Source organism: Sardina pilchardus, chromosome 6 (genome assembly GCF_963854185.1).
Source record: "Sardina pilchardus chromosome 6, fSarPil1.1, whole genome shotgun sequence".
Taxonomy (NCBI): Eukaryota; Metazoa; Chordata; class Actinopteri; order Clupeiformes; family Clupeidae; genus Sardina; species Sardina pilchardus.
The window spans coordinates 8515496-8541913 of NC_084999.1; the positions used below are offsets into that span (position 1 = coordinate 8515496).

Below are 26418 nucleotides of genomic sequence, written 5' to 3' on the forward strand. Positions count from 1 at the left end.
TAAATGTTTACATTATAGCGGACGCACATCTAACCGCCAGGCTAGAGCCTAACCGACAGCATGTGTGTGAAGACAAAAGAGGAAGTAACAGATAAGGAAATAAGGCACAAAAGACAATAGACACAAGACAAAACAAGGCTGTCAGTTAGTCATTAATGAAACGAACATCCCTTTTTACACACACATACACACAGAGTCAGTCATTCAGTCAGTCAGTAGAAAGGTGAGACAAACTTAACCTGCTCATCAGTCATCAGCATTGAAAAATGAACATCAGACAGACAGACACAGACTCACATGAAATGTGTAACAAAACAAAACCCACCAATCAACAAAATGAACATCTCTCACACACACACACACGCACGCACACACACACACACACACACACACACACACACACACACACACAGTACAAACGCGTGAAGAAACCCACCAAACAACAACGTGAACACCTTTCTTATACACACACTCTCACACAAACACACACGAACAACTCACACACAAACACACACACACACAAACACTCACACACTACCTCAGAGGTGGCGTTGACCAGCCGCTCCTTGGCCCTGAGGAAGGTCTCGGTGACTTGCGCCTTGCGGGCCTGCCTCCGCTCCGCCGCCTTGCTGCCCGATCCGGAGCCGCTGCCCCCTCCCGGCCGCCGCTCGTCCACGCTGGCCGCCCGCCGCACGAACGCCCGGTGGCGCGTGGGCGTGAGCAGCTGCTGCAGCTTCCCCGCCAGGCCGCGGCTCGGCGACGCCACGTGGTTGTAGTTCTCGTCCAGCGTCTTTCTGCTCAAGCTGTCTCTGGCGTCCGTCGACCTGGGAGAGGGAGGGGGATAACAAATATTCAAATGACTTTTTTTTTTTATAAGTATATCTTTTGGGCTTTTATGCCTTTAATGATAGGACAGTTGAGAGAGACAGGAAGTGAGTGGGAGAGAGCGCTGGGGTGGGATCCGGAAAGGACCACGGGGCGGGAATCGAACCCGGGTCGCCGGCGTGCAGTGCAGGTGCCCCAGCCAGTCGCGCCATGACTGGGGCCTCAAATTACTTTTTGTTTGTATTTTCATTAGCTTGAACTCAGTATTTAGGATGTACAGTAATTTTCCTGTGTATTAGCCGCATTGTGTATAAGCTGCGGGACAGTGTTATATATCCCATATTCACTGCCCCCGTGTATTAATATAGCTGAAGAAATGTTGCAAAATCAATGTCTTAGCGATGGCTAGTAGTTGGGGAAATCACGGTAGTTGTTTGTTCCTTTTGATTCATTGCATATCATTTCACCACAGAAAAGTTTACACACAGTTTTTTTTTGTTTGTCTTCACACAAACACGTATGAATAAACCAAACTACACCGTGGCACTGAATATTAATACTGATGATGTTTGGAGTTAAGGGAGCAGTGCTGAGATGACCCCGACCCCCCCCACCCCACCCCCCCCACTGGGCCCTCTGGTCCAGTCCCACTCACCTGCTCTCCCTCTCCCCTGGCTGGCACCTGCAGTCTGGGTGGGTCTCGGGGGTCTCGGCGTAGTCCTTGTAGAAGGTGGACAGGCACACCTGGCTGCGCTTGACGAGGACCCCAGACGGAGGCAGCCCTGCGGGGACTTCTGGCGGCCCGGCAGGAGGTTTGCGGGCCGAGACGGGGTCGTCCGCGCCGCCGGAGTTCCGCAGCAGCGCTTTCCTGGTCAACTTGACCTCTGCTAGGGAACAGAGAGGTCACGGTCAGATGAGATCAGAGAGAGGAGGCTCGTATTTTTGCGCATGCCATTATTGTCTGTTTGGTGTGGATCAGTATGGCTCACTGGATTAGGCTGGGCATGTGGTGTAACCTAAGCCTGTGGTGGGTGGTGTGTGTGGTGTGTGTGTGTGTGTGTGTGTGTGTGTGTGTGTGTGTGTGTGTGTGTGTGTGTGTTGCAGTGCTGTGTGCAGTGTGCGGCGGTGGCCTGTGTGTGTGATTCTCACGGTCAGTGGAGGAGCGCATGCTGCTGAGGCTGTTGCTCTTGGGGAGCAGGCTGTTCAATGACTCGTGGCTGGAGCTTTCACTCAAGCCGCTCCAGCTGTTCTGGCGAACCAGAGCAGAGTGGGGACGGGGCTTAGAGAAGATGACATCTGAGGGAGCGAACGGAAAACAAGTGTTAAATTCAAATTCTAACTGGTTGGTTTTCTTAACAATAACAACAAATGGCCCCGGCAGTGGCGCAACTGGCTGGGGCACCTGCACCGTACGCCGGCGACCCGGGTTCGATTCCCGCCCCGTGGTCCTTTCCGGATCCCACCCCGACTCTCTCTCCCACTCACTTCCTGTCATTCTCTCTACTGTCCTGTCCAATTAAAGGCATAAAAAGCCCAAAAAATTATCTTTAAAAAAAAAAACAATAACAACAAATAATTTGCATGACCTCCAAGAACAAGGTAGTTAGTTATTATGTTTAAAGCATGTCTATGAACGAACTTCTTGACTGATGGACATGACATTAGATCAGATTGCTTCCCCACCTGATCTGGAGCTCACGGAGTCACTCTTCTGCCGGTGTTTGATTGGCTGTCTGAACTGCGCCACTGCCATTACCACGTTGCGTAGCTTTGCCCAGCGCAGCCGGCCGCCGTGACTGGTGGAGGGCCACTTGCTCTCCAACACAGCCTGGACAATGGACAAGACCTTCAGTCTTTAACAGCACACGAATAGACACTTCTCTTCTACATTGGAATGCAGATAAAAACAATAACATTCCAATGCACAATTACGTCTATCTTTTGAAATTGTACTGTTTGCCTTGTGTTATTGTTATTATTAGGAAGATAGGAGATATCAAGGGCTTTAAGCTTTTTTTTTTTTGAGATTTCAAAGTATCAATGGCTTTCTTTTATCTATTCCTTTTTTTGGCTGAGATGATAACGGTTGCGTATGAGCGCCTGATTGCAGCCGCTCACCTTGTTGTAGTAGCCGTAGGTGATGGTGTTGGGCGTTATGCCGGCCTTCTTCATCTCCAGGAGCACGCGCACCGCGAGCACGGGCTGACCGTACTGGCCACACAGCTGCATCAGGATCCGGTAACACACCTGCACCAACCGGCACGACCACCACACACACACACACACACACACACACACACACACACACACACACACACACACACACACACACACACACACACACACACACACACACACACACACACACACACACACACACACACACACACACACACACACACACACACACACACACACAGGTTATTACATTCACAAACAGAATACACCATCAGTGGTCACAAAAGCTGACTGCTAAAAGAGAACACACATCATTAAGTAAAAGGGTGTTAAGTTTTAATTGAAGGGTGTCAATTTTTATCGAGCCTCCTGGCGAACTAGCGAATCTCACGGCACACGGCTCTGTGCATGCTGGGAAGGCGAAGTCCTCCCTCCGACTCACCTCGTCAGGCAGCACCACCTTGCGCGTCTCCATGTGCTTGAGCACCTCGTAGGCGGTGTGCAGGGTGCGCACCTTGGTGCTCTCCGCACGGACGAAGGTGGGCAGGTAGATGAACCAGAGGCCGTAGCAGTGACCCAGCAGGCACTTGGACCACATGTCCGGCACCGCCGAGTACTTCTGTGCCTTCTTCTGGGCCAGCTTGATCTCCTGCAGCAAAGTTCAAAGTTCAAAGTTCATTGTCATGTACTCATAAATAAGCATTTATAAGTACTGAAATTCCTTGTGTTCAAGTGTCACAGGACGAGAGAGAGAGAGAGAGAGAGAGAGAGAGAATGGAGACATCAAGCATCAGTATCCAGCCCAATAAGGCAAACTAAGAGTGCATTAAAGCATTCTGGGCCTTGTTGGACAGAGCCAGCCTGTTTGAAACAGCACATTTGATATAACAATCTCTGTTAATGGTAGCACTGCATTTTGATATTTCAATGCAACAGGTGAGAGAGAGAGAGAAAGAGAGAGAGAGAGAGAGAGAGAGATAGAGAGAGAGAGAGAGAGAGAGGAAAAGAGACAGAGATGGGGCTAAAAGAGGGGGAAGGACATATGACAAGATTTGTCAAATAATGGTAGTTCTGCAATTTGACGTGCTAATTCTAACACCACCCAGGTGTGAGACAGAGAGGGAAGTAGAGAGATAGAGAGAGAGAGAGAGAGGAAAAGAGAGGAAAAGAGACACAGATGGGGCTAAAAGAGAGGGAAGAACATACATGCATGACAAGATTTGTCAAATAATGGTAGTTCTGCAATTTGACGTGTCCAAACCCGTCCAAACAGGTGTGAGACAGAAAGGGAAGAAGAGAAAGAGAGAGACAGAGAGAGAGAGAAATAGAGAGATAAGCAGGTAGAGAAAATGGAGAAGACACAGAAGGGGTTAAAAGAGAGGGAAGGAGAAGTGCGTGCGGTCCCCTCACCTGAAAGAGAGAGAGAGAGAGAGAGAATGAAGGAGAAGAGAAGTGCATGTGGTCCCCCCACCTCAAAGAGAGAGAGAGAGAAAGAGAGATAGCGAAGGAGAAGAGAAGTGCGCGCGGTCCCCCACCTGTTTGGTGCGGCGTGGCGCGGGGCTGCTGGGGGCGCTGCCCTTGGTGGGGACGCGCAGCTGGTCCTGCGGCCGGTCAAACAGCTCTGGCTGCAGGACGGGAAAAGTCTCATAGCTGCACAACGAGATGGGGGAAAGGGGGCGGAGGTACAGTGATTATATATACCTATACTTATACAGTGCATAGGTTACTGTTACTGCTATTAGCAGGAAAAAGGCATAGACCAAAGGCCGCTCAAACAGCTCTGGCTGCAGGACGGGAAACGTCTCATAACATCGCACAACCAGATGGGAGGAAAGGGGGGCGGAGGGTACAGTGATCAAAGAGTATATATACTTATACTTATACAGTGCATAGGTTACTGTTACTGCTATTTGCAGGAAAAAGGGAAACGTCTCAGCTGCACAACGAGATGGGAGGAAAGGGGGCGTAGGGAACAGTGCTTACATGTAGGTTACTGTTACTGCCATTTGCAGGAAAAGGGCATAGACCAAAGGCTACTCAAAGAGGTAGTGACAGTTTGAGATTGAGACAAAAATAATTTCTGAGTTCAGGTTCCTCATTTCACTTCGTCTGAATGGGGAAAATGTTACAGTAATCCAATTTATTCCTGAGCCACACAATGGGCCATGACGCTTCATTATACCCAAATACGGCTCTCTATTTCCAGCCGAGCTGCGCTGTATTGATTTTAAGAAGTTTCATATGATGGGAGTCTGACTAAAAGCCATTTAAAAATTAACGTAGTCATACAGTATATCCCCATTGAGCACAGAATTGTCAAGTTAGCCTACTGGGATTCTTTGTAACAACCGTCTCTAGCTATTCATACATACTCTATGGATATGTGTAGGACATCACATTGGAACTAACAACTAGAATTTAACACACCATTTATAAGAGAAGTTCTGGTTATCACCAACACATCATTTACAACAGACCTGACGATTACCAATAGCTGAGGTACTACTACAATATTTTACCATCACTACAGCTGATATAAACCCATAGCCCAGTGTGCTAATCCTGGTGGTATGCTAACCTGTAATGGGCCTGGCACTCGGAGCCGTCCGCCTCCTGGGGCTCCTCCGGGGGCATGATGAAGACGGTGTGCTCCCCGCTGTGGGTCTCATCCAGGTCCACCAGATGCACCTCCTCCGGTTTCTCCACATCCACCTGAGCAGGGCGGAGGAGGGAGGGGGAGAGAAAGAGAGGGGTGGAGAAGAAAGAGAGAGAGAGAGAGACAAACAGACAGACAGAGAGAGAGAGAGAGAGAGAGAGAGAGAGAGAGAGAGAGAGAAAGAGAGACACAGATAAAGTGAGAGAGGGAGAGAGAGAGATAGAGAGAGGCAGACAGTCAGAAAATATAACTGATAATGGTGAAGAGGCCCGCAGGGTGGACAGATCATAGAGAGAGAAATGCACAGTAACATACAGTCTCCACACACTTAAAAACACACTGCAACCTCATGCATACCTGATCATAGAGGTTTGAAATAAACGTTTAAAATGAACACGGAAAGTTGAATCAGGGATCTGACCTTTTGTACACACTCATCGAAGAACTCCAGACTGGCGTGGCGGTCACTGACGAACGAGCACTCCTCTATGAACTGGGTGAACATCTGGGTCCTGGTTAGCTGGTTATAAAACTTCTGCTGTGTGCGGTCTCGAGACTTCAGAAACCCTGCACAGTATTGAACCATTACGATAGTTAAGACTAAAGTAGTCAAGTCACAAAACCTACAATCATGAGCTAAACAGACGTAACCAAGTTACATATTAATACACATGTGCATGCAGCAAGTCTTCAAAAAGACGGATGCACATACCCATACAAGTGGATAGAATAATAAACACATATTGTGTGAACAATTGCAAAATACTTTAACAAACAACATGACATTCACAAGGTTCATCTGTGGTCTGGGATCAAGCACTCTCCAAACATTCCAAACACACAGACAGGAGGGATTGGTCAAGGCCTTGCCAAAAACGACGCTCCCGCAAGCTGATTGGCGTTCTGGTTCAATTACTGTAAACATACCGCCCCCACACACACACACACACACACACACACACACACACACACACACACACACACACACACACACACTCTCACCCTGGAGGTTGAAGAGTGAGCTGCAGTCGGTGGTGCGGTCGGAGGGGGCCTGGGTGATGGGCAGCAGGTAGGTGCGGTAGCCCCTGAGCAGGCAGCTCATGAAGCGCAGGAAGGCCTCCTGGATCTCCAGCTCCAGCTGCTTCTGCCGCCCGTAGATCAGGTCGTAGTCCGTCAGCAGGAACTCCAGTGTGGCATCCTCCTGGCCCGGCGTGCAGACTGGAGCACAACACACAACCAGCGGTCAGATAGCTGTGCCTCTCAAAGTGACTCTTTTCAGTTGACGGACATACTGTACGCTGTCAGTACAGTCTCAAACAAACATGTCCTCTGAGCTTCTGGGCTATGTAAGAACTAAGTGAGCTCACATTTAAACCATCAAATTTGTTCAGCATTGAATTTCAGTGAAATATCCCCCCATTATGTTTAAAAAATCCTGTTTAAGAATTTCTGTTAAGATTTAAGTTCAGTATGCAAAAATAATGTTGAACCATTACTGAACATCAACTTAACTGTATTCAACAACTCACTTTAAACTAAACCATATATTGTAGTTAACAGTGTGTCAATAGATAGTTTGTTGATAATCTGTAGACAGTCTGTGTGCAGTGTAAAGTAAAGTATGACCCATATTCCAAACAGGAAACACTCACTCTTCTCTAAGGTCTTGTTTAAATTGGTGAGAGAGTTGAGCAACATCTTGCCATGTTTCCTTGGAAGTGATCTCCATGACAGAGGCTTCTTATCTTCCAATCTGTAAACAGAGAAGGAAAAACATGTCACCAAGACTGACACGATAAACCTGTCTACTGAGAACTCAGTTTCAGTGTCAGTGAGTTCTTATAATGAGGTTGAAACAGCATAGAGGAGAGCAGCACAGAGGACAGACATGCCAAGCTGAGATGATGAACAGTTCCCTGTAATCATTATCAGCCAAACAGGCAATAACCAATAATTCATATTATTAATATTACACCTCGTTCAGTTCCCACTCCGAAGGTAAATTCTCGCCTGAGCAATGACTTTTTAAGAGCCTTTCTTTCCTGTTACCCGTCTAGACAGATCAACCTCCTCCAAAGCTACTTATTCACTACAATCAGGCAACTACTGCACCCTAAATTAGTGTCATGTCTGATTAACAGGCTAGTGTTAAACACTATGGGTGGCTCTCAAACTCTCTCCTCGATCTTCAATGCTCGGTCCTCCAGGCTTGTTCCCACTGATCTATAACTAACACGGGATAGACTATCCCATTGTTGCCTCCCCATCATTCTTTATCTAGATCAGTGAGGACGAGGACCGAGGAAGGAAGGGAGGATGTATAAAAGACCAAAATGAGAGGCACCCCATCTGAGGATCCTAAAGATGTGAGCATCCAGTGGGGCTCCAATACTGGGCCTGTGGGTGGGAGAGGGGAACTCACTGGAATATGGTGTTGGTGTCCAGGTCCACACACACCACGTCAGAGGGGGGGTCGTAGAGGTCAAAGTAGCTGGAGTGCACCCCCACGATGAAGGGCATGGGGGCACAGAGCACGTCGGCCAGCCGCAGCGGGCACAACGGGATGTAGGGGCAGTGCCAGCGCAGAGGGAACGTCATCTGTGATGAACAGAGAGAGAGAGAGAGAGAGAGAGAGAGAGAGAGAGAGAGAAAGAAAGAAAGAAAGAGAGAAAAAGAGAGAAAGATAAAGAGAGAAAGAGAGAAGGGGCAGAGAAGAGAGAGAGACAGAGAGAAAGAACAGGAGGGGGAGATAGAGAGACAGAAGGAAGGGAAGAGAAAGAAAAGAGAGTGGGTGAGGGAGAGACAAAAAGGAGTATTAGAGTGAGGTAACATTGGATAAATGAGTAGGGAGAGGGGAAGGGAGTGAGGGACATGAGGAGGAGGAGGAGGACGAGAAGAAAGAACGATAAGAGAGAGAAGGGGGGCCAGGGGGTAAAAAGGAATGTATAAAATGAAAGGTATGAAACACCAAAGTATGTGTGTGTGTGTGTGTGTGTGTGTGTGTGTGTGTGTGTGTGTGTGTGTGTGTGTCAAAGGAGAGAGACAGAGAAGAAGAACAAGAAGAGTGAACGAGGGCAGACATGAGGGGAGGACTAGATAAGATATGTGTGTGTGTGTGTGGGGGGGGGGGCGGACTAAAGAGGAGATGGATTCATATGAATGACTAGCTGCTACACACAAGAACTCTCTCCTGCTTAGACTTGCAAAAAATGAAAAAGAGTGTCATGTCCTACAAAATGAAGCCCAGGAGATCCTGTTGCTGGCGGAGGACAAGTTATTATTAGGTTGCTAAGCCACCCAAAACCACAAACTGTGGAGACAGTGAAAGTCAGTCTGCAAGTTCTGAGTGTGTAGTAACTGAAACTTCATACTAACTGGATTAACATCTCAATTTTAATTGAAATTAATTGAAATAAAAAATGAAACTGAATGGGAAAAAAAATAATTTAATTGTAGACAACAGCTAAAACATTTCTTGTTACATTGTGTATTTGAGATAGAATATTCCAAATCATTATAATAAATTACAAAAAACAAACCTAAACCTACAGTACATCTAAGAACTTATTCACATTAATAACATCCATCCCACTTGTGTAAGTTAAATTCCACTCTTTCCTTAATGTCAAATTCAAGGACTTTTCAAGGACTTTCTAGGTCCCTGTCCCTCAAATTGAAGGACCCTTAAATGCCCTTATAAGATGCGGATTAAGGTTGATTTATATCAGTGTGGCACTAATTCAGTTTGTGGTACAGTAGTTAGCTTTTGCTAACATTCAAGCAAAAGGATTATACAGGACACGTTTTCAATTTTGCTTGAGTGCCAATTCATTGACTATGATAATTTTTCTCTGGTTCACACCGATTAAGCTTTGTAGTGGGAGTAGTCATATAATGAGAAAGTTTTGAGACACTAGAAACCCTTACACTCTGTGATGCTAGGCCGTTCAAAGAAGAGATTCAAGAGTGTGAGGGTTTCTCTACCGAGAAAGTTTTTAATATTGTAGTGGCTAAAATACGGCTTTCCTGCAGTTTCAGAGCGCAAATTAGCATATTGTTTGATTATTAGAAAACACAATCCAGAATACAGCCCATCCTGCACCCATTAGTTCTTCATTGCCCCCATGCTGATTCCGCACTGCACCTCTGTTGAGAGCTACAGTAGCTCGCTACACCCTCCACCTCGCTCCCATGCAATTGAACCTCTCCTAAATGCGCATCTTGTCTGTACAGTTAATTTGCTGGCTTCACAGTTGAACAGTGTCTTATGTTTTCATGGTCCAAGCTGGACCAAGTATTTTTGTTGCGGTTTTTGGAGCCTGGGCCGTTCACAGAGACTTTTTTTTTTATTATTATTTTTTAATGTTTTACTGTATTCAGGGCACAAGCAACAGGCGGATGGTGAGGTGATGTTTACTATATGTGGCATGTCTTGCTTTAGCTTAGAAACTGCGTAACATCACTCAGATCACCTTTAAATAGCTTTACTCGCCCCAGCTGTGGCGCAACTGGCTGGGGCACCTGCACCGTACACCGGCGACCTGGGTTCCCGCCCCCGTGGTCCTTTCCGGATCCCACCCCATACTCTCTCTCCCATTCACTTCCTGTCACTCTCTGCCATCTCTCTATCATTAAAGGCATAAAAAGCCCCCCAAAAACATACTTATTAAAAAAACAAAAAGTTAAATGAAAATAAAAAAGCTTCACTTTAGGCCCCAGCCGTGGCGCAACTGGCTGGGGCACCTGCACCGCACGCCGGCGACCCGTCCCGCCCCGTGGTCCTTTCCAGATCCCACCCCGACTCTCTCTCCCACTCACTTCCTGTCATTCTCTCTACTGTCCTGTCCAATTAAAGGCATAAAAAGCCCCCCAAAAAAATCTTTAAAAAGTAAAATGAAAATAAAAAAGCTTCACTTTAGAGACTTGTGTCAGAGCGCCGGTACTCACAGACACCAGGGCCTCGGCGACGGAGGTGAGCACGTCGGGGCGCAGCGAGTGCAGCAGCAGCTTGTGCTCGGTGAGGACGGCCAGGAGCAGCGTGCAGGCGTTCTCGGGGCCCAGGTTCTGCAGCAGCTTCAGGAAGCTGGCACCACTGGAGGGGGACCACACACAGGAAGGAACATCACTCAACATCAGAGACTAGGCGTGGAAAGGTACATGGATTCCTACAGTACTGTCATAAACAGAAACCTTCTGTTGCCTTTTTTTTGCGTGCCAGTAATCAACCGTAGGCTTTTTTGTTGCGTGCGGACCATGTTTTGAGTTTCCACACACACATATTACAGTAGTTAGCCGACGATATATCAGTGTAGTTAAGCAATGGCAAAAAAACATTGTGTACCTTATCAAAATATTATCCTTGTGTACTATTACACCCCTATCATGGACTAAATTAGGACGTGTGTCCCGTGTGAACCCGAGTGTGTATGTGTGTGAGATATTTTCTACCTGATGAGCACAGGAAGGCAATGCTATAAACATTCAAATGTAAAAAAAAATGAGCCACAGGCAATGCCATGAACTGACATGAGGTTGTGGTTATGATCTTAAATAAAATGTAGTCAAGTCTTGTGCTGACAAAAAATAATGATTACAGAAGACAACGTGACAGAAACAAGATACGAGATATGAGATATTATTAGCTATTAGAAGGTCACAGAAAAGGGATTCAGTTCTATAAATCAACTAACTATATCCCTCTGCACCTCAGTCCATATTACACAATTACGTGCATTTCCACTTCTACTCAGAGACACCATAGGAACTTAAGAACACTGTAGGAACTTAGGAACACTGTAGGAGCTTAATATAATAATTGAGGTGGACAAGGACTAGACAGCTCCTATAAAGAGTTCCGTCAGATGATGAAGAGGACCGCATCTTGTGAGGATTTCTCTGGTCACCTCAAGACAACCTACTGTAAAAGCAGTGAGAGAGAGGAAGTGTGTGTGTATGTGTGTATGTGTGTGTGTGTGTCTGTGTGTGATTGAGAGAGAAAACTGTGAATGAGACGAGTGAGTGAGTGTGAGTAGGACAGAGCTGGTCTTACCTGAGAGGGAGGGGAGATGAGACAGGTTGGCACAGTAGAAGGTTGTCGTACGGGGAGAGCTGAAAGAGAGGAAACCCAGTCAATGGATCGCCAGTAAAGAGTAGACTGTATGCAGACGTGGGACAGTTCTGTGTGTTATAATGGAAAGGATGATCGCATGCAGATCAATAGTAAATCTATACCATGCTTTGATTTCCAACACCACAGTCACCCAATCAAACCCCAGGTTGAATCACAATACAATCATTCTGACGGAATGTGTCAGAAATTCTCTGGATTTAACCTTTAATGTAGCCAAACCAGCCACCAGTCAGGTTTTTCAATTTGTTTACGAGAACTATTGGAAATTAGGGATTGACATGTCTCTACTGATTGCTTCGTAGACTTTTTTTTTCATTACCCAGACCTCGCAGCAAATGCTTTAAGTGGTCAAACCATCCTGTGAAGGAAGTGAAGTCACTCGTAAGAGACACAAGTAGCAGAGCAACAAACACACCTGTGGACAGCAATTCAGCTCAATTCTAGAACATGCAAAAGGAATGGAATGGAAATGTAGCTCTTTTGCTAGCCTTCAGCATGCTAAATGAGAACAAGCATAATGACTGTGGGGATGTTCAATAAAGTATGGGCGCTATGGCGCAAGTCAACACAGGTGGTGTGTGTGTGTGTGTGTGTGTGTGTGTGTGTGTGTGTGTGTGTGTGTGTGCCATCTGGGCCGGCGGCGTGGCTCTCACCTGCACCAGGATGCGGGGCCGTTGGGGGGAGGGGAAGGGCACATTGTGCATGAAGCTGGAGATGTGCCTGGGGCAGAGGACCACAAACGCAGAGAAATGAATTATACATCCCCAAGCATGAGCCAGGCTGGAATATAGGTCAAACTCTCACACTCATCAGTGCAGAACTTCATACAGTCTGCCGCACAGAATCCGCAGTGGCTTAGAAAACACTTCTTAAACTGCATCATTAGGTTTTTATTACGTAAACAAAACACATATTTATCAAAAATATGAAATAAAAACACATATAAAAATCTCTTATAAGACATTGATTTTTTACATCAATGTAACTTATGGTCTCTTATAAGACATTGAGACAATAAGAAATTGATGTAAAAAATCAATGTCTTATGACCATCACAAAAAATATTCATATGATCGAAATCTTTTTGTAGTTCTTCAGTACTTTTCTATAGTACTTTATGTCCATTGTGTCAAATCTTGCACACGTCACACTTCAACAACTGCAGTGAACATATCCCTGCTCATACCCAGCACCCCCCCCCCCCCCCCCCTCTGTTGGGGGAACTCACTTCTCCAGGGGCAGCACGTGTGGGCCTGAGATGGAATAGCGGTAGACGAAGGTGAGAAACTTCTGGAAGACGGTGAAGAAGGGCCAGTGGGAGAGCACGCACACGCTCTTCTTGACCTGCACCGAGCGGCTGGTGATGGGCCGCCGGTCCACCACGCTCACCAGGCCCAGCCGCACGCGCTGCCGCTCGGCCAGAGCCTCCCGCGGGTACGCCTCGTAGAACTGGATGGCCGCGCCGTACACCTGGGACCGAGGGGGCGAGGAGAGGTCAGAGGTCAGAGGTCACATTCTGATGTGGCTGGACAGTCTTGAGATTTAGGGCTGTTCGATTTTGTCCCAAAATATAATATCTCAATTTTCTTTTCTCAAAATCCAATTTTTGAAAGCCAACCTTCTGGTGGCTATTTTGCGTGCCAATAATCAACAGTAGGCTTCTTTTTTTTGCGTGCGGACCATGTTTTGAGTTTCCACACACACATATTAGTTAGCCGACAATACATCAGTGTAGTTAATTAATGACAAAAAACATTTTACATCAAAATACTATTCTTGTGTACTATTACACCCTTATCATGCACTAAACTAGGATGTGTGTCCCTTGTGAACCCGAGTGTGTATGTGTGTGACATATTACCACTTCTATTCAGAGACAGCGTAGGAAATTAAAATAATTGAAGCGGTCACCTCAAAACAACCCTGGTCAGTCACCTCAAGCCAACCCAAAGTAGTGAGAGAGAGGAAGTGTGTGTGCAACTATGTGGAAATCAGATACCCAAGAAAAACACTCTGAAGTCAACAACTTCCCAAAAAAATGACAGTACATATTCACAATTAGATCATGTTTCTGAGGGCTACAGCAGAAACATTTAGTCTGACTGGGAACAGATGCATTATCAAACCCCATTCAATTTATGCCATTCAAAATGTCTCATATACAAGGCATTTTTATCCAAAACATCTTATAATTGCATGAGCATAGTCATGCAGAGTGTAACACTGTAGCTGCCTTGCTGTTGGCTGCAGCAACTTGAGCTAGGTAGCATTGTTTCCACTGGACACACACACACACGCACGAGCGCACGCACACACACACACACACACACACACACACACACACACACACACACACACACACACACACACACACACACACACACACACACACACACACACACACACACACACACACACACACACACACACACACACACACACACACACACACACACACACACACACACACACACACACACACACACACACACACACACACACACACACACACACACACACACACACACACACACCTTGTCTCCAGAGGCACTGGTGAGGACGAACGTGGAGAAGACCGGGAGCTGGTACTTGGTGTTGAGGGGCCAGCTCTCCACAGTCACGCCCATGGGCAAACAGAACATCGGCACCGAGTCCGGCAGAGGGAAGGATTCCAGGTCCTCCTCTGGGTATCGGTTAATTAGACCTGCAGCAACACACACACACACACACACACACACACAGACACACACACACAGACAGTAAGGGGGTCTGTGAACATTATCATTGTACGAGACTCAATTACAGCTGACAAGAGGATATCCGTAGCCATCCTGCAACGTTTCTTACTATCCACGACAATAATGTCCATCACCTGGGCAGCATGAGCTCCAATGGTTTTGTCAGTTGTATGGAACTTGGGTGTGTTGAAGTGTGGATGAAGGCTTGTGTGGAATCCTTTCAGGTTTCACATAATCATTACTTACTAACTGATGATTAATAATTACGGTACTAAATCCCATTTCCCACCAAAGTCTTTACCTGTAAAACTACAATCTACTGCTATGTTTACATTTGACAGCATCTGTGTTTGTTATAAATCAGAGACAACAGATCGTTCATGCTCCCCAGGGTGATGGCTTTACACTCTCATGGATGCTCTCTATTCCCCATAGGCCCTGAACATCCCAGTCAGTCAGATGACACTGTGCTCTTGGGGGACTCACCTGCCTCGTAGACCAGAGCATTGGCTTTGGCAACAGCTCTCTTGTAGCACAGGTATAACGCTGGACCCCACTGTGGAGAGAAGCACACACACACAAGATCACAAACCTCAGTCACACACTCTTTCCAGAAATGGTCAAGGGTCATACCAGCCTTCCCATATCTCTTTGGCAGCCACTCGCCTGTGCCCAAACTGTGTTTCAGTTCAACATTTGGCCTGTATCTCTTGAGGAACACAATGAGTGACAGGGGAAATGATACTAAAGATACATTTAGTCAAGATAATTTTAAAGGGAAAAAATGGAGCGATACCAGCTAAAATAGTCTATATTCACTAACTACAGAGCAGGCCATCACACAGCTCAGTAATTACACAATGCAGTCATCACACAATATTGCACTATTGTCTATAGGCACCTTGACTAATTAGTGGCTATTATTAAAACAAACAAGAAATAACACATATCAAATAAACATTTCAACAAAAAAACCAAATACACAACACTTCAAAAATGTTCGCCCTTTCCACTTCCGAGACATTCTGCCCAAATCTGAGGTCAGATCAGAGGTGCATTCAAATTCCCAAACATAGGCGAATATTTGCGAACATTTGCAAACAGGTGCATTCAAATTCACAAACATAGGTTAACATTCTCCGCGAACATACAGTGGAACGCAACGTCAGTTTGACGAAGGTAACCGTTAGAATGGAATGTTGGCACCAAATCATTCAAATTGAACTGTTTAAAGAAAACATTGTTCACCACGAACGTTCGCCACTGTTTGCCCCATTTGAATGCACCTCCTCCGTGCTGTGAGACCAGCGCTGCTGCGGTGGCGGAGGGTGACTCACCATGCCCGTGTTCAGGTTCTTGTCCACTCTGCAGAAGGTGTGCGGCGCCACCTCCCCTTTGCTGGGCATGAGCAACGAGATGTCGGTGACGCCCAGCGTGTTCAGCGCCTGCGAGTCCGGCGCCCGGCGGTACGTGAGGAACGTGCGGTGGGTGGTGGGGCTCCCCGTGCTCAGGCTGGCCGAGCGGCCGTACGGCGTGTGGTCGATCACCTCCCAGCCAGACTTGGAGGGGTCCTTGCCCTCATACAGTACTCTGCGGAGAAAATGGGTCAGGGATCAAATGAATAATCTCAACAGATGGATATATATATATAAAAAAATGCATATCCTACATACCATAATTTCCCAATTATTAGCTACTTATAAATTGATTTTGCAAAATTTCTTCAGCTATGAGGTTAATACTTAGGGGCTGTTTAACATGGTATTAATATGGTTTTGTTTCTTTCAAGTTGCATAAACACTGTCGGCTTATACACAATGCGGCTAATACACAGGAAATTACTGTATTTGACTGCAGTCAAGCCAATTCAAGTCAAATTTTAGTTCTACTGAACGTTTACAGACGGCTGAGCCGCACCAAAGCGCTTCACCCTGCAGTATATGATGATCATCACATCTATTAAATAATCATCTGTGTATCACAATTGAGCTGCTGCATACCAATATACAGTTAATAAACAAGTCAATAATGTAATTGGTAACGGAGTAATATACTGCTCGAGTCAGAGTGGTTATGTAATGGCTGCACTCTACATTATAATTAAAGAGTGGCTGAAGTTTTAATGGAGCTGCATGTTGCATGCATGTGTGTGTGTGTGTGTGTGTGTGTGTGTGTGTGTGTGTGTGTGTGTGTGTGTGTGTGTGTGTGTGTATACGTGCGTGCGTGTGTGTGGTATGCGAGTAATTGATAGACCTTCTGATCAATAACGTTAATGGGATTCTGCATCGCTGTTATGCCATGCCAAAGAAATAGCCTATGCAGAAGTGAATTATCATTGAATGACAACAGGAAAGGACCACAACTTTAAACCACTTAAATCCAACATCACTGAGCCAGAGTTAATTCATTACTATTAGCTAAAGTAAACACTGTGCTACAGTTTCATGTATGGTCGCTTAACTTAATAATTAAGGAAAAGATCATGCTTGCTGACCAACCCCAACACTGTTGTATAACTACATCCACTGTGCCACTACATACAGTAGAACCACAAATCTTACTGTATCATGAAGACACATTTTGAGGCAATGCGAATAACAAATGAACATATTATTATGCTCACATTAGCCAATCTAAGGGTTATCTAAGCACTACATTACGTAATGGCCATCTTGGATGCAGCTTTGTAATCCATTAAGCAAACACTTCTTAATTAAATGGCTGAAAGTGAAGTATACTGAAGGCTTGTATTCTGCTGACTCTACATACAAAGGCCTGTGCTGGAATCTTGTAAAAGTTACCAGCGCTGGTCAAGCTACTAAATGGTAATGATAATTATCAGGCTGCACTATCAACTCTGTTATTCCAACAGGGTCATAGCACTGTTCTACATTTTAGACATAGCCGTCCTTGAGTTCTGCATCACCTTCACATTACCTCTTTGCAACTTTGTTGTACAGGCTAGCAAGTACCTTTGGCAGTTACAGTACCTCCCATCCCCTGCCTCAACCTCCCAGCTCAATCCCATCTCCTGTATCTACCTCTCTCCCCATAACTCTCTCTCTCTCTCTCTCTACCCGGATATCTCTGTCTCTCTCTCTCTCTCTCTCTCTCTCTCTCCATATCGCAACTTTCTGTCCCTCAGATCTCTCTACCTCTCTCACTCCCATATCTCTATTTTTCTCGCTCCCATATCTCTCTTTCTCTTTCTCTATCTCCCCCATTCCTCTCTCTCTTGCTCTCTCATCTCCCCCCCCCCCCCCGTTTCTCTCCCTCTCTCACCCCAGCTCCACGATGGGGGGCTTGTCGTGGCCGCGGCGGTAGCAGAGGAACATGTGTGGGTTGTTGATGAGGCCGGCGCTCAGCTCGGCCGGGTGCCCCCCCAGCGTCTTCTCGATGCAGGTGAAGCCTTCGGGCACGTCCTCGCCCAGCCCCCGCGCGATCACCACCACGTCCGTCACCGGCTCCACCGAGCGGCCTCCTCCTACTCCGCCGCCGCCGCTGCCCTTCTGCTGCCCGCCTCCATCGTCGTCCATGGGGGTGGAGCCCTCCACCAGGCCCGCCACCACAAAATAGTCCACCAGCTGAGGGCATTTCTCCTCAGTCATGCCGCCTGTCTGCCCACCGCTGGAGGAGGGGAGAGTGTGAGAGACGGAGAGAGAGAGAGAGAGAGAGGGGGGGAGGGAGAGGAGGGAGAGAGAGAAACAGAAGGGGTAAAGACAGGCAAAGAGAGAGAATGAGAGAGAAGGAGAGAAAGAGAGGAGGCAGAAGGGGAGGGTGAGAGTGAGAGTGAGATGTGTTTAAAGCAGACAGACAGGGGGAAGGAGGAGAGAGAGGACATGTTAGGACAAGACAATACAAGCGTCGAGTCGAGAAGGCATTTGTTTGTTTTACCACACTCTAAGACAGGTAAGTCAATAGGCATTTGCAAGCTTCAGTTGTTTCACTGAGAGCTTACATAAACGCACACATAACCGCGCACGCACGGACGATTCAAGCAGCACTGCACATACAAAGTAGAATCAAGTGTAGTAAACACATCACATGACCGACTCAGTCTGACATCTATTTTGCTTTTCGGAGGGTGAATCTCCACAGTGATGAGAAGCCTTGGCAGTCCTCTCTCTGTGTCTCCATTCCTCTCTCAACACCTTTCCCTCCCTCTCTCTCTCTCTATCCCTCTCCATCCCTCTCCTCTCCTCTCCTCTCCATTCTGCTATCTCTACCCAGGCTGGGTGTATTTGTGGGAAGGGAAGCCAGGTTTCCATGGCAGCATTTAATAAGCAACACGCCGTGGGAGGCTCTAACTGAGTTACATCCTCCTCGCGCGAGGCCGGGGCATATTTCAGAGCGCTTCGTTACAAAATCGATGTCTGATTAAACAGAAGTGCACAACAGGGAGGAGCAGGGGGGGGGGGGGGTTAAAAATAGGATTGTGAATTGTGTTGGGTCAGTGCATACCAGTAAGAAACAAAGGCGGACAGAGAGAGAGGGAGAGAGAGAGAGAGGGAGAGGGAGAGGGAGAGAAAATAGAGAGGGAAAAAAACTATTACATAATCCTCTTGATGCAGCTGCGTTAGAGAATTTGAGATTTGTCGTGGTCAGCAATCCTTTTGGCTGGTGTTTCCACCCCAGCACGATTGATGACTGGAAGTGACCACTGGCCTCTCTCTCCCCTCAACAACCCCCCCACCCCACCCCACTCCACCTCTCCCTCCCACGCACCACACTCTTCCTTTCTTCCTTTCTGTCTTTCTCTCTCTCATCCCTCCATCCTGGGTCATGCCTGTGACTCCCCCCCATGCATTATAGATGTTGGTTGAATTGGGGAGAGCTGGTAGCACACGCCCAGCGGAGGAGAAGCGAGAGAGAGAGAGAGAGAGAGAGAGCTACACTTCCTCACACAGTGCAACAATTACATGCTGATCAGGAATAAAATCTTTGACAAAATTGGCATGATTGCGCCGAATGCGCCCAAATTCCCCATGTTATCCAATGAAGATAAGCTCCTTTATTTGTTGGGAGGCCACCATTGTGAAAAGATAGCAGTAGAAATTCTTACAGAGTGTCAAAAACTGAGAAAGTGAGTGCTTTTCCCTTCTTCATTTCACGGTATTATATTGCCTTATTAATATACACTTTTATTTTTTATTGATTTTATTGGGGGCCAAGCAGCGAAGCTGCGAGGACCCCATTGTGTTTCTATGTTTTCTTACTATTATTATTATTATAAACTATTATTATTCCTCTGCCATTGAAGTCTATGGCAGCCCATAGAACCGACTGGTGAAAAGTTGTGAAATTTGGCACACTGCTTAAGGACAGTCCAATGATTAATTTCAACAAGTTTCATGTCGGCACCTCATACGCTCTAGCGCCACCAACAGGTCAAAGTTGGACGTGCGTTCACGCACGTAACTTTTGACCCCTTTGGTCAATTTTCAAAAGTCAGGTATCATTGGAATCTTTGGACCATCCTGAGTTCAACGGACCCTATGACGTCATTTTCCGCCATGATGGATTTTCCGCCATTTTGGATTTTGTCAAAAACACTTAAAAGCCTTCTCCTCCTACAGATTTTGTCCGATCGACACCAAACTTCACACACATAATCTACAGACCATCCTGTATTCTGAAATTATTTTTCTTCTTCGGAACTATAACCGTTCGCCCGTAACAGCCAATCAAAGTTCGCGGCGAAGCCGCCAAACAGGAAGTGGGCTGATATTTCAGCAACCCTTGCGCGCATCAAAACCAAACTTGGTATGTGGACTCTGGACCGCATCAGGAGGACGCTCAAGAAATTTGGTGACCTTTGACTTCTAGGGGGCGCTGCAATTAGCCAAAAGGCATTTCGGCCCTTAGCCATTGATGTGTTTGGAATGAAAACTTGCTAGTGGTGTCTGATAATACTGTGGAAGGTCCTTAGGCTAGCCCAGCTCAATTTGTGACATCAACATAATTGATTCTGCCACCATATTGGATTTAATCAAAACCCCTTAAACATTTCCACAGGTCACAAAATGTATCCGATCTGCACGAAACTTGACACGGATGATCTTCAGCCCGAGTCTAATATAGGCCTTGCTTTTTCGGAATGATATCTTAAACCGTTCGCCCGCAATAGCCAATCGAAATTGACGGCGAAGCCGCCGAACAGGAAGTGGGCTTGCATCTCAGGCAATCTTGGGTTGTTTGACATCAAAATTCTTGTGACTGCTTAAAACTACATACCTGACTTAACAGCATTGAGTTACCATGGCAACTCTGGCCTTTTGATCTGCCTGCTTGGCCCCCTCATTGCTGCTTGCAGCTATATTTTTAGTATGTTTTTTATATATATTATCTTTTATTATTATTATTATTATTATTTAAATGTGTACAGTTATATCACATGTGTAAGCTTTGGCAACACACTGTTTCTTTGTCATGCCAATAAAGCTAATTTGAGAGAGAGAGAGAGAGAGAGAGAGAGAGAGAGAGAGAGAGAGAGAGAGAAAGAGAGTGAAAATGAAGGATGAGTGGCAGAAAGGGCCAACTCAGAAGTCGGATGACAAACAGGAAGTGCTCAAGACCAACATGTTTCCTGTCAGTATCCGTGCAGCATAAGAAGGGGGGGCTTCTGAGGTGGGGAAATTGACAGTGCCAACCCAACCGACCCCAGCAAAAAAAGAATGAAAAAAAAAAAAGCTTTAGCACAATCATGTGGCAGACTGCACAATTCTACTGACAGTATATCGAGGAATATGCACACTCAGTTATCTGAGCCAAAAACAATCACACACACACAGACACACACAGACACAGACACACAGACACACACAGCTTTAGTATCCGTCATGGATCTGAATGAGGCAGCTGCAACAGCTAACAAATAACTGACTTGTGTGGAATTTGTGTCTTTAGAAATATGTGACTGCTGGGACCGGGAGCAAGTGTCAACAGGTAGGCCATGGAATCTGCCATGAGGTCGGGGACGCTGAGCTGAGCTTGAACTGGTTAGGCTGACTGTTCAGAAGTGAAATCAAGTCTATACGCAGAGAGCAAACCATGAGCTCACTCTGCCAATAACCAAAGCCAACTTGACCAACTTGAGATGGTCGTCACTCAGGCAAAATACACTCACAGATTACACAACCAGGCTCCTACTTGTTAATTGCATGTCTGTGGTTGATTCATTGCCAGCATTGAGAACAGCCAGTTTGGCTGAAACATTTGAGCCTCATTAAAAAAAAGCTGCTCCTTTAGCAAAATCTCTGTTGAGTTACCGTTTTCAGTGTGTGTGAACCACCCCTTGCCTCTTCCTTGCAATTCTTCAAATTTGAGCCCATCGATTACACAACCAAAAAGGGCATGTACACTGTCATCTTACTACCTCATCGTATTCTGCTCCTCCCTCTTGCTGTGGGGTCACTGAGTGTCAAATCAGACAGAAGGAAGAAAGGAACATGAACATAGCGGCATAGGAACATGAACATCTATGTGGGAATAGCCCAATCTGGGATAATTTAGTAAACAAAGTGCCAATGTTGTAAATGCATAGATTATACACAAAGTTTGTACAGTTTGTAACGTTGACCTCATGAATTTCCTCTAGGGGATAATAAAGTTTACCTTGACCTTGATTATGTTTGCAATGAGTTATAATGCGCTTTTCAGGCTGTAAAACAGACATACATTAATATGAAGCTAAAAAATACATAGACACATGATTTTAACAGGAGCATTTCACAGGCCTTGGTTTTGACACCTATTTGTGATGCAGACAAGATTTGAACACAATCTGAGACAGTGCAGCCACAGCCTTATCTGATTATGGCACAGAATTACTTTTTTCCCCCTCTCTGTTGGTTGAGCCTTGTAGCCTCTGACCAAATCTAGGGCTACTTCGGGTGACGGGGACAGGAAGTTAGCAGACACCCACGTTGCACTATAGCCTAGTGAGGGTTAACATCTCCACCCACAGTGCTGCGCGCAACCACTAGCTTCTGCTGTGTCACACGCTGCGTGCGTCTTGGACTTATTACTGTCTCAGCAGTGCTGCCGCTGCTGGTGGTCATCACTCTAAAGGTGGAGACAGGAGGGATGTCTATCAGGAAGGAGATGTGAGTCATTCATTCAGCATCTGTGTCTGTGGCACTACCACCAAAGTAGCACATGACTTCTGACTTCTGACTCATGAATAACCCTAATGATAAATAAACCCGAAAGAGGCTTACAACATGGCCTTGTTGTTTGGCAAAAGAACTTCTATCTAAAGCTTGACACGTATTGTCACTGTAATCAATGCTAAACATATCCAAAAGAGTGCATGACAAATCCGGCTACAGCATCAGCTAAATTGAAAACGGTGACTTCAAAATTGTCACAGCAACACTTTTTTTTTTTTAAACATTCAGTGGATGTACTGTTATGTATTTTGGTCTAGAATCTTTATCCTGGTCATAGTCATTACAAAACCAGCATCAATCAACAAACAAACAAGAGGACAGGTCGCCATGGTGACGCAGGAAATTATTACATCACGATCGAGGTGGCAGAATCTGTCTTTCCCTGATTACTTAAAGGAGAAACGAAAAAGGAAGGTGACCGACCACAGAACGTTAACAGCCGCTCTTGGGGATTCACTGTTAACAGAAGGCCACCTGCTGAAAAAAAAGTTCTGTCATCCTCCTAAGACTTGTGAAATGGTACATGACATGGCGTGATAAATCAACTTGTTTGTGGGTTTTAAAGGGATGGTTCGGAGTAATTTAACCCTTGAGTCCTTTGCACCACAACCTCAAGCCAAACACCCCCCTGCCTGGAAGCTTTTTTTTTTTGTCTTGGTTTTTCCCATTGGTTTTTCCCTGACAAGGCATTGGCAAGTACAACAGGACATTATTTAAATGGCACTTGCCTGATGGCTTCTATTCTCTGCTACTACCCTACGTCAACGCCACGTGCACGCTTGTGTGTGTGTGTGTGTGTGTGTGTGTGTGTGTGTGTGTGTGTGTGTGTGTGTGTACATCTGTGCGTGCGTGTGACATTGATGCGGCGGTAGCCGCATAGAGTAGGCCTCAGGCAAGTGTTATTTAAATAAACTCCTGGTGCACTTACAAACTTTCCGATGCCTTGTTCTATCGAGTACAGACCCTATTTCTGCTACTGTAGAAGTTTGGCACCCTTCCAGGCATTATTAATGGGGTAATTTACGACATATATCACTGGTTTCATTAGTGCCTGCACTAAGACACTTGGCTGATACCGCTAACTCGGCCAATGTCCGAGTCCGACCAAGGGGCAAAAGGCTTCTGGGTGGGTGTTTGGCTTGAGGTCATGGTGCCAAGGACCCCTAGAGTGAAATTACTCTGAACCATCCCATTAAGTCATTCAAGAGCGCAATCATAAACACTCATACAGACCCAGTGTAATGGAGGACAGCTACATGCTACATGCTACATGCTACATGCAGGACATGCTAAGGAACTTCTCAGGTGTATGAGACTGAGATCGAATGAGCGAGAGAGTGTGAGTATGAGAGAGAGAGAGAGAGAGAAAGAGAGAGTGTGTGTGGGCTAAGTGCAGCTTAACACACTGCCTAACTGCAGCAGTGGCTCTCTGTCTGGGAGCTGAGCAGCACAGCGCTCTGTTGGCGGCCCAGGTGTCACTGACAGATAAGAGCGCACCAGCCAAGCAGCCCACACACACACACACACACACACACACACACACACACACACACACACACACACACACACACACACACACACACACACACACACACACACACACACACACACACACACACACACACACACCTTGTCTCCATCATCAGGGGCCCACAGCACTGTACCGCTTACCCGGGACAATCAACTCCACGCAGGCACACACACCTATGGACCGCGCCAACATCTATCTCCTCAACAGCCCACACACACACACACACACACACGCTGCATGATATTTCAGCAGTCCCCAAAAGGCCTCAGAGGGACTAGCAGCAGCAGAAAAAGAGAGAAAGGAGAGACTTCTAAGAACATTTACTTTGAAAACACTGTAGACCAGTGAAATACAGGTCTCCAAGACTCATAAATGATCATTATTATCTCCCTCTACCACACCAAACACACACACACACACACACACACCATCTTATCTTATGTAAAGATGGCAGACTTGAACAGTTTCCCTAATTACCCAAAAATATAACACTCCCAACTTTGCACAGCAGATAAGGGGGGAGAGGGATAGAGAGAAAAAAAAAAAAGAGAGAGAGAGAGAGAGAGAGAGAGAGAGAGAGAGAGAGAGAGAGTCATCATGCTGCTGTTTGTGTTTGATATCTAATAAAACTAAAACTAAGGCCTCAGTTGGTTGCTGCTGAGTGATCTGGATCAGTGTTACGTTCTCAATGCTTCCTCCTGATTAATGATGATGACCTGTAACACTGTTGACTATTTCTGTGTCAAACCCCTCACAGTTCCAGGCAGACCTTGACAAAACAAACTATTTTAGGGTAATAAATATGGTCATCATCAACATGAAGGCCTAAGGGCTGAATGAATGAAACTCCAGTTTTTTTTTGCAGTTGTCTGGGATTTTACGGCTTTAGATACACAGAGCCACTCAATTCCAGCAGCAGCAGCAGCAGTAGCACGGCAGGCCACATCCAGAAATAGGCTTAATTTCAGAGCAGTGATTAGACTCGAGCCCACTCAGACGAGACGCTCCAGATACGACTTGTTGTGGTTGAAAAGTGTGAAGAAGACCTCATCTTAATTATCAGTGCCAGTCTCCCCCCCCCCCCCCCCCCCCCCCCCGCCGCCAACAGAAGTCCCATTCAGCCCTGCGCTGCTCCGGGGTGCGGCGGCTGGGTCAGCGAGGGGGAAACAGCCAGCTGGTCCTCGGAGCATCGGTGCCAACGTCCACGGCGGAGCGCCACAACACAACAATGCCACTCTGATGCGTTCACCGAGGCTCCGCACAATGGCACACTGTGAGCCCAGGCATGTGATGTGCGTCCAGTCCACTCCACACACACGTCCGTATTTACTCAGAGAAAACGCGACCCAGACGTGCAGAGGAGGAGAGAGGCGGGACAGAGAGGCCCATTGACGAGATGACCACGACGCATAGCATCATCAGAGACTCTCTGAGATAACAAAGAGTGGGCTGAACGTACCCTGGGTGATGCGAGATTGAACGTGGCCTTGGATACTCCAACTCCTTTGGCAAAGCTTCCCATTTTAACACATGACATTCCTCTGTGCGGTAAAACTTTACTGAAAGATTACTGTACTTATTCACCTATCCCTAGTCCATTGTGTTTAGCTTTGTCTTCAAAAAACATTTGAGAAGAAAAATCATATGAACTGCTGGTAAAATATCAATGGAACTAGTAACAGAGTGGCAAGGAATGTACAGGTGAAAGGCAGGCAGATGCTGCCATTTTTAAATACAGTGATTGACACTAAGACATTTCACACTGACCACAAACAAAATTCAATAAGTGAATGAATGAATGAATGCATGCTTTTCCAAGAATAACTTCTGGCACGGAGACCGCAAAAAACTACGGCATGGTGACACGGTGAATTTGTTGCAAACACTTTTTCATGTCAGTCTATGAAATCCCAACATTTTAGTTGACACAGACGCATTTAGGATGACACTCTATGTGTGTAAATTCCAACAATGAATGCCACAATATTAGACAGCAGAATGGTCCATGCCCTTGTCTGGAGCACAAGCAGTTGACTTGCCAAATAAAGTTTAGAAGTAAGAAAAGATGACAGTCAGACAAAGCCTGAACAAATTACCATCAATCCCATGATGATGGGCTTCAATATTCATAACAACAGACAAGGGAACAACAAAGAAATGAAGAATAAAATAGGCTGACTGATTCAAGA

At 46.1% G+C, this 26418-nt stretch overlaps 1 protein-coding gene across 2 annotated transcripts in view; it reads right to left on the bottom strand.

The window, feature by feature from the left end:
• Nucleotides 1-26418, bottom strand: part of LOC134082525 (DENN domain-containing protein 4B-like) — a 39552-nt gene that overhangs the window by 7193 nt on the left and 5941 nt on the right. Inside the window, exons 2-21 of one of the 2 annotated variants that reach the window (XM_062538294.1) lie at nt 17810-18154; nt 15865-16117; nt 15014-15083; nt 14324-14493; nt 13018-13259; nt 12443-12509; nt 11709-11767; nt 10607-10751; nt 8082-8257; nt 7312-7412; nt 6662-6877; nt 6081-6226; nt 5582-5715; nt 4539-4653; nt 3446-3652; nt 2944-3072; nt 2509-2653; nt 1975-2121; nt 1481-1709; nt 539-824 (exon numbers count right to left, since the gene is read on the bottom strand). In XM_062538294.1, coding sequence (XP_062394278.1) covers nt 539-824; nt 1481-1709; nt 1975-2121; nt 2509-2653; nt 2944-3072; nt 3446-3652; nt 4539-4653; nt 5582-5715; nt 6081-6226; nt 6662-6877; nt 7312-7412; nt 8082-8257; nt 10607-10751; nt 11709-11767; nt 12443-12509; nt 13018-13259; nt 14324-14493; nt 15014-15083; nt 15865-16117; nt 17810-18135 — 3363 coding nt within the window. In that variant the 5' untranslated portion in view covers nt 18136-18154. Of the gene's footprint in view, nt 1-538; nt 825-1480; nt 1713-1974; nt 2122-2508; nt 2654-2943; nt 3073-3445; nt 3653-4538; nt 4654-5581; nt 5716-6080; nt 6227-6661; nt 6878-7311; nt 7413-8081; nt 8258-10606; nt 10752-11708; nt 11768-12442; nt 12510-13017; nt 13260-14323; nt 14494-15013; nt 15084-15864; nt 16118-17809; nt 18155-26418 lie in introns of both variants that reach the window. The other variant, XM_062538293.1, reaches the window with a different exon arrangement.